The sequence below is a fragment of the Oncorhynchus tshawytscha genome, linkage group LG04 (genome assembly GCF_018296145.1).
Source record: "Oncorhynchus tshawytscha isolate Ot180627B linkage group LG04, Otsh_v2.0, whole genome shotgun sequence".
NCBI classification, from domain to species: domain Eukaryota; kingdom Metazoa; phylum Chordata; class Actinopteri; order Salmoniformes; family Salmonidae; genus Oncorhynchus; species Oncorhynchus tshawytscha.
This window is the reverse complement of record NC_056432.1, coordinates 35,743,303-35,752,055: the sequence shown is the minus strand read 5'-3', so window position 1 is coordinate 35,752,055 and position 8,753 is coordinate 35,743,303. Positions and strand designations below refer to the sequence as shown.

The window sequence follows — 8,753 nt, the reverse complement described above, 5'->3', positions numbered from 1 at the left end:
GGGGTGTTTCTCCCATTCTTCTCTGCATATCCTCTCAAGCTGCGTTGTCTTGGTTGTGTACTTAGGGTCGTTGTCCTGTTGGAAGACAAACCTTCACCCCGGTCTGAGATCCTGTGCGCTCTGGAGCAGGTTTTCATCAAGGATCACCCTGACTGGTCTCCCAGTCCCTGCTGCTGAAAAACGTCCCCACAGCATGATGCTGCCACCACTATGCTTCACCGTAGTAATGGTACCAGGTTTCCTCCAGATGTGACGCTTGGCATTTAGGCCAAAGAGTTAAATTTTGGTTTCATCAGACCAGATAATCTTGTTTCTCATGGTCTGAGAGTCTTTAGGTGCCTTTTGGCAAACTTCAAGTGGACTGCCATGTGCCTTTTACTGAGGATTGGCTTCTGTTTGGCCACTCTACCATAAAGTTCTGATTGGTGGAGTGCTGCAGAGATGGTTGTCCTTCTGGAAGGTTCTCCCAATTCCACATAGGAACTCTGGAGCTCTGTCAGAGTGACCATTGGTTTTTTGGCCACCTATCTGACCAAGGGCCTTCTCCCCCGATTGCTCAGTTTGGCCAGGCAGCCAGCCCTATGAAGAGCCTAGGTGGTTCCAAACTTCTTCCACTTAAGAATGATGGAGGCCATTGTGCTCTTGGGGACCTTCAATTCAGCTGAAATGTTTTGGTACCCTTCCCCAGATCTGTGCCTCGACACAATCCTGTCTTGCAGCTCTACGGATAATTCCTTTGACCTCATGGCTTGGTTTTTGCTTTGGTTTGCACCGTCAACTGTGGGACCTTATATAGACAGGTGTGTGCCTTTCCAAATCATGTCCAATCAATTGATCTTACCACAGGTGGATTCCAATCAAGTTGTAGAAACATTTCAAGGATGATCAATGGAAACAGGATGCACTTGAGCTCAATTTCGAGTCTCATAGCAAAGGGTCTGAATACTTATGTAAATAAGGTATTTCTGTTTTAATATTTTTATAAATGTCCTAACATTTCTATAAACCTCTTTTCGCTTTGTCATTATGGGGTGTTGTGTGTAGACTGATGAGGGAAAACATTTATTTGAATCAATTTTAGAATAAGGCTGTAATGTAACAAAAATGTGGAAAAGGTCAAGGTGTCTGAATACTTTCCGAAGGCACTGTATGTTGCTGATAACGTACAGACTGTAGCTTATGGTATACTGTATAGGTAAATACTGGATCTCAGCTAGAGTTTGGATTAATATGCTCCTGTACTGTAAGCCCTAAAACACCTCCTCAAAACTCAGAGGATAAATGTAGATTAGAAGACATTCAAGACCTGTGTCTCTGAGTGCCACACAGCACCGTTGTGTTGTCTTTGGCTCAGATCAGTCAGCCTATTAAAGATTGTATTGATCTAAAACTCACTGGTTTAATGTAATCTTCCCTCTGTTCCACTCAGTAATGACCAACATGTTGTTGATGGACCAGACAGACATGGTCATTTGGACAGGATATGTGAAGCACTTTGAATACGTAAGAGGGATGCTGTATGCTTGAATCCAATGGGGTGCTGCTATAGGCATTACTTATTGGTTTGGAGATGGCTATCCATACCACTGCTATTTTAAAGAATGTGACTGAACAAAGATGTGTGACATCAATTGTATGAGTTTGTGTGTATGGCTGTTAAAATCTTTTGGTCTGTGGGTGTGTAGTGAGTGTGATGATGACACATAATTAAGCAATAAGGCCCGTGTGGGGTGTGGAAGGCCAATATACCACGGCTAAGGGAGGTACGGCTAAGGGCTGTTTGTATGCACAATGCAACTCAGAGTGCTAGGATACAACCCTCAGCTGTGGTATATTGGCCATATACCACAAACCCCCAAGGTGCCTTATTGCTATTATAAACTGGTTATCAACGTAATTAGAACAGTAAAAATAAATGTTTTGTCATACCCGTGGTATATGGTCTGATACACCACGGCTTTCAGCCAATCAGCATTCAGGGCTCGATCCGCCCAATTTATAACAGCAGATAGACCGCAACTGAGAGACGCCGTAAACAATACATTTAAGATCTGTCTGTCTGATTCAGACTGTTCAGTGATAACCAACACAACAAGCCACAGAATTCAACAACACAACACTGTACAAACATCAGCCCTCTTTAGGTTGAAGTTGCACTTTTCCCACAACACACACTGATCAATATCCACTCCTCCAGTACAGACACACAGAGACCGGGGCTGGCCCGGAATGAGCAGAAGTCCTCTGATTGGACAATAATTCCCAATGAGGAAGTGCTCTGCGCCCCTGATTGGTTAATATCGAATTAAAAACGGTAAAAGGAAGAAGAGAATCCTCTCTAGCGCGGTCGTGGATGTTGTTGCCATTGGAGGTGGTTGCCATGACAATGCTGCCTTCTCCTTTAAGGTTTGGTGCCCCGGGCCCCATCCCTCTCACACAGATATCTCATAGGTGGTGCCACCCACCCCGGTCACCTTTTTGACATTACTGTGGCGGCTAGGGCTGAGAGGGTTGCCCTGGGCACTGGAGCTGTTGGGCCCTAGATGGCAGTCCGTTTGCCCATTCACTTTACTTTGCATCATGGCCTCTCTGAATGGGTAGAGAAAAACAAGAGGGCATAGTTATTTGAAGTGAGAACTAACTTTGCTTTAGATAGAACCCCCCACCCCCATCGTAATACATGCACATGGATTATAAAACACAGAAAGTGTGTATTGTTCTTGCATGCATGTTCTGGTGATGTTAGTAGTTGGTGTTATGTCCCAGGAGCATGCATGATGGAAATGACCATGACACTAGTTAGAGTAATGAAACACATGCCAGTGTCCCTGCTGGTACTGGCGTAAATTACCATGAGTGTTGTATTCATGACCCCAAAATCTGTATGAAATGTTCTGAAATAAGGGCTAAGGTAGGTTGGGTTAGAGCGCGGTTGCATGGTGCGGTGGGCCTCGCGGGGCATGGAGTGGCGACACAGCTATATTTGTGTGGCAGAAAGAGAGTTCTATATTATTATTCTGAAATGAATTCTATGGAAGCTGTGCCGTTTCCGTGTGTCTTTTGTTTCGGTTTTACTCCGTTACCAAACGTTTCCCTTTGGAAATGAGTTGTAAAAAGGAAGTGGGAAGGAAATCGACTGTGTGTGAATTGTGGTGTCTTTTCCTGTTCAATAAAATATGATAAAGAAGACATAAGGGGTAAAATATGATAAAGAAGACATAAGGGGTAAAATATGATAAAGACATAAGGGGTAAAATATGATAAAGAAGACATAAGGGGTAAAATATGATAAAGAAGACATAAGGGGTAAAATATGATAAAGAAGACATAAGGGGTAAAATATGATAAAGAAGACATAAGGGGTAAAATATGATAAAGAAGACATAAGGGGTAAAATATGATAAAGAAGACATAAGGGGTAAAATATGATAAAGAAGACATAAGGGGTAAAATATGATAAAGACATAAGGGGTAAAATATGATAAAGAAGACATAAGGGGTAAAATATGATAAAGAAGACATAAGGGGTAAAATATGATAAAGAAGACATAAGGGGTAAGCCAATAGTGTGTTGTTAGTGATGTTGTGGGTTTGTATGGAGTTTCTGTAGGTGGTGAACACATGCATAGAGAGACGTAAATGTTAATGTTGCCCTCCCAGATGGAAGGGATGGGACAGGAGGGAAATAAGCATGCAAACAGAAGGAAATGATAGTGGGGTAATGGAACTTTATTCATCCGAAAGACAGATCATTTAGAAAAATACAAAAGTGGACTCCTATGAAGGCAAAACATTTAAATCCAGTAACAGACACAGTACTTCATTTGGATAAAAGGGTATAATATCTCAAATATACTGTATGTACACAGCACAGGAGGCTGCTGAGGGGATGATAATAACAATAATAACAATAACAATAATAACCACAGGAGGTTAGTGACACTTTAACTGGGGAGAACGGCTCATAATAATGTGAGCGGTGCAAATAGAATGACATCAAACACCTGGAAACCATGTGTTTGATGTGCTTGATACCACCAACTCCGCTCCAGTCATTACCACGAGCCTGTTCTCCCCAATGAATGTGCCACCAACCTCCTGTGGTTTACAGAATAGACATGTTAACACCTAGCCTAAGCTCTCTGAGGCTAATTACTCATCCTGTGTGGGGGGGGACTAGAGCCCATACTCTGCTAGTTTCTTCCCAGTCAGCCAGCAGGGCTTCCTGTGGAGACTGAGGTCTGTACCCAGCCCCATTTCATGCACCCCAGGAGACGTTAGGAGGACGTTAGGATTCATACCTTGGGCCACCCAGGCGGGGTGAGTCTGTCCTCTCCAGGGCATGGATAAAGGAGAGTTTCTGGTGGGTGTAGGAGGGGGATTGGGGCATGGCGGGGGAGTGGTGGGGCTGATGGGCTGGGGAGCGGTAGGAGGGCTCGGAGGCCCTTCCTCCCTGCATGCTGCTGTCAGTGTGCAAGGAGCTGGAGGAAGTCCTGGGGGCACGTACCAGAGAGGAGCCACCAGAGGAGCGCAGCACGGGGGTCCGTGGCCCGTAGCTCACCACCCCCATCAGGTTGTCCCTGGAGCCTCCATAGGCTGGGGGTGTGGGGCCTTTGGAGCTCGGGCCCCGGGGCCCGTCTGGGTAGCAGGCGCTAGGAGGCAGGCCGTACCCTCCAGGGCTGTCAAACATGCCTGAGTCCTGAGCCTGATTATAGGCCTGAGCCTGAGAGTGTCCCCCGTGGTGCAGCAGCAGCTTCTCCTTCTCCTCCATCTCCTTACGCTCCTGGATGGATGCCATGATGGTTTTGGAGAGGTTGTCGTAGCGCACCGGGGACGGGTCCCGGTCCCGGGGGGACTGCCTGCTCATGCTCATCCCTATCCCCCTGGAGCCCAACATGGGGCTGAAGCTAGGGGGGACCTGCTGCCTCTGGCTCTGCAGTTCAGGCCCCCGCACATGGCACATTTTGGTTGGCAGGTAGGGTGTGTGGAAGCCCATAAAGGGCATACCGGGGTGGGCCATGCACTCTGCCTCTGTGGCTGGGGAAATGCTGGGGTTGAGCAGGCTGTCATAGGAGAGGCTGCCGTTACGGTTGGACAGTGTGTTGGGGGAGAAGACGCTCTTGTAGGGGGTGGAGGTGGCGGTCTCGGGCTGCAGGGTAGGCAGCTGGCCCTTGTCCCTGCGCTGGTGGGCCTGCTTCAGACTGAGGGAGCGGGAGTTGATGAGGTAGGAGTCCAGCTGCAGTGGGGAGGACTGGAAGGTACGGTGGAGAGGGGCATTGTGGTAGTCAGGCAGGTCCAGGTTGGGCTCTGAGCGGTAGTCAACGTGGCAACGGCCCTCCTCCAAGATGGCTGACGCCTTATGGTGGTCATCTGGCATTACAATCTGACAAGACAAAACAACACAGAAGTAGTGAGAAATATGACTGGATTATTATTTTGACTAGCCATATTATAATAAAAAGGGTTTTATTATATTTCACATTCGCAACTGTGCAGGAATACAGTAAAACACTGGGAAAGCCTGTTTGCGATTACTATCAAATTCAGTCATTTAGTCTGACCTTCTCCCCTGCCGCATTGTAGTGGACTTTAGGGATGGTGCCGAACGAGGGCCGGTACTTGTACATGGCTGGGGTTGAGGGGTGGGTCTTGCCAGTTAGGGAACTATCTGGAAGGGGAGGACAGAGAGGACAATGTTACTGTGTGAGAGAGAGACAAACAGTCATCAGATCCCAGCACAACAATCAGCCTGTTGTCTGTTCAAATGATGTAAGCATCCAAATTTCTGGTGTTAGAATTGATAGTGTTGTCATCAGAGCCTTTCACGGCTCATTATGCTGTGAAACTCTTTCCCTCAGTTCAAGCTAGGATCTTGGAAAGGCAAACAGGAAAGAATAGACATTCAGCAACTAACAATATACAGACAAAAATCATTAGAAATCATCCTTGCATTGAAATCCTTGCTTTTATTTTTTTAGCACAACAGACAGTTGATATGTCCCACCAATGTTTTCAGGTATATCTTATGGCTCTGGCAGTGATTTTGTCATTGCAAATAATGCAGTAACATAAAACACCACCGGGTGGCAGTAGAGCTACAGTGGGGGGGAAAAAGAAACAGGAAGGTCCATACAATGAAACATGACATTCACTGAGTGTACAAAATCCTAATATTGGGTTGCTGAATGGCACGCATACACAGTCCATTTCTCAAAGCTTAAAAATCCTTCTTTTTCCCCTTCATCTACACTGATTGAGGTGGATTTAACAAGTGACATAAATAAGGAGATCATAGCTTTCACTTGGATTCACCTGGTCAGTCTATGTCATGGAAAGAGCAGGTGTTCCTAATGTTTTGGACACTCAGTGCTGATGTAGCCTTATACATACCATTGCAGTGCATGGGGAAAAAAACCTGCAGTGTATGTCATGTTTCGTAGCATGTTGTACTACAGTACCCATAATGCTCTGCAACTATATCCGGTTTATCTTACTAGACGTGTTCAAATAAAATAAAATAAAATGTTACTTGTCACATGCGCTGAATACAACCTTACTGTGAAATGCTTACTACTTACAAGCCCTTAACCAACATTGCAGTTCAAGAAATAGACTTAAGAAAATATTTTCTAAATAAAATAAAGTAAAAAATTAAATTAATTAATAAATAAAAAGATAATAAAAAGCGAGTAGCAGCAGTGTAAAAACTGCTGGGGGGTCAATGTAAATAGTCCGGATGGCCATTTGATTAATTGTTCAGCAGTCTTATGGCTTGGTGGTAGAAGCTGTTAAGGAGCCTTTTGGACCTAGACTTGGCGCTTCGGCACTGCTTGCCGTGTGGTAGCAGAGAGAAAAGTCTATGACTTGGGTGACTGGAGTCTTTGACAATTTTTGGACTTTCCTCTGACACCGCCTAGTATATAGGTCCTGGATGGCAGGAAGCCTGGCCCCAGTGATGTATTGGGCCGTACGCACTACCCTCTGTAGCGCCTTACGGTCAGATACTGAGCAGTTGCCATACCAGGCGGTGATGCAACCGGTCAGGATGTTCTCGATGGTGCAGCTGTAGAACCTTTTGAGGATCTGAGGACCCATGCCAAATCTTTTCAGTCTTCTGTGGGGGAAAAGGTGTTGTCATGCCCTCTTCACGACTGTCTTGGTGTACTTGGACCATGATTAGGTGTGGACACCAAGGAACTTGAAACTCTCAACCTGCTCCACTACAGCCCCGTCGATGTGAATGGGGGCCTGTTCGGCCCGCCTTTTCCTGTAGTCCACAATCATCTCCTTTGTATTTCTCACATTGAGGGAGAGGTTGTTGTTCCTAAAGCTAACACTGTGGTGTCCCATCTCCTTTTTTATTGAACCTTTATTTAGCCTTTATTTAACTAGTCAAGTCGGTTAAGAACAAATCCTTATACAATGGTAACAGAAGCAAGAGGCAAAACTGTCAAACCTTCACTATAGCCCACTCTCAATAGCTTGTTCACTTAAAAGGTTGATTTAGCACAAAAAGGCAGTCATTCATATGGAGGTCCTTCATATAGGGTCCTTCAGATAAATATTCATATTCTTTTCACCTTCTTCTATGGCAGAATTCCACCTAGAATACAGTAACATAGAGGGAGTGATTCAAGCTGTAATTATCTCCTCACATTCCCCTGAACACATCACCACCCCCCCCCCCCCACACTCACAGTCTGGAGCAGATTCACTGAACCAGGCCCGCTCACGACAAATTACACCTAATTTCTCCTCGCTGATGAAGAGTCCTGCCACACTGGAGTTCATTCATCAAGCCCAACTATCTATATAAGTCATGACTCTAGCACTCAAATGAGATGGAGCACTTTTAAGGGGCCAGAGAGAGCAGTTTGGTTCAAAACACCAGAGAGAGAAAGGAAAGAAGGGGAAAGAAAGAGGGCGAGAGAGAGGGGGATAGAGAGCGAGAGAGAGAGAGAACGAGAGAGAAAGAGAGATACACACAGAAAAAGAGAGAGAGAGGAATGTGATGATTTTGCATAGAGTGCTCATTACGTGCTACTTGCCTTTGCTGGATGTCAGCTGGCTCTTCAGCTGGTTGTAGCGGTCTGCTTTGGGGGGCAGCGGGGGCTGGGTGTCTAGGCCTTTATCATCCAAGGCCAGGCCATCCAGACTGATCTTGGACTGGAGAGGGGGGAGGACGAATGGACAAGGGGTTTAATGTGGTCTTGAAAGTCAACAGCAGGTGGAGGAACAGAATGGGGAATAGGTCTAGGGATAGGACTGGGGACAGGGGACAGGGCAGGGTACAGGACAGGGAATAAGGCTAGGAATTAAGTAAAGGCACTGACTAGGAATAGTTCAGTTGAAGAGGACTGGAAATATGACTAGGGGAAAGATGGAGAATAGGACTGGGAATAAAACTGTGGATAGAACAGGGCATAAGACTAGACAACGAAGACTGTTGTGTCTACTGAATGTACTGAATCTTACTTTAGACCGGAGGATACTGGTGTGGATCCCATTGTCGCTGACCTTGATGCTGATCTGTCTGTCAGAGATGTCTGGTCTGATGAAGGGGGGCTGGATGGAGACAGGGGGCTTCTTCCTGGGGTCCACACCTGTGTACCTGTATAGAGGAGAGGAGAGACAAGAGTTGACTTATCATATGAGAGTTATGTGACAATGACAGAATATGGCAAGACAGCACAAACAGATCTGGGACTCAGGCTATACGGGGGTATTGGGGGCGGCTTCGATGGCTGATAACG

The 8,753-nt window shown here is 45.9% G+C and overlaps 1 protein-coding gene across 1 annotated transcript in view; it reads right to left on the bottom strand.

Annotated features, from left to right (window-relative positions):
• Nucleotides 1-1,066: 1,066 nt before the first annotated feature.
• The window catches only part of zdhhc8b (zinc finger DHHC-type palmitoyltransferase 8b), a 75,737-nt gene continuing 68,050 nt past the window's right edge, over nucleotides 1,067-8,753 (bottom strand). Inside the window, exons 7-11 of the mRNA XM_024417817.2 lie at nucleotides 8,476-8,611; nucleotides 8,049-8,166; nucleotides 5,562-5,668; nucleotides 4,302-5,383; nucleotides 1,067-2,589 (exon numbers count right to left, since the gene is read on the bottom strand). Coding sequence (XP_024273585.1) covers nucleotides 2,433-2,589; nucleotides 4,302-5,383; nucleotides 5,562-5,668; nucleotides 8,049-8,166; nucleotides 8,476-8,611 — 1,600 coding nt within the window. The 3' untranslated portion in view covers nucleotides 1,067-2,432. The remainder of the gene's footprint in view (nucleotides 2,590-4,301; nucleotides 5,384-5,561; nucleotides 5,669-8,048; nucleotides 8,167-8,475; nucleotides 8,612-8,753) is intronic.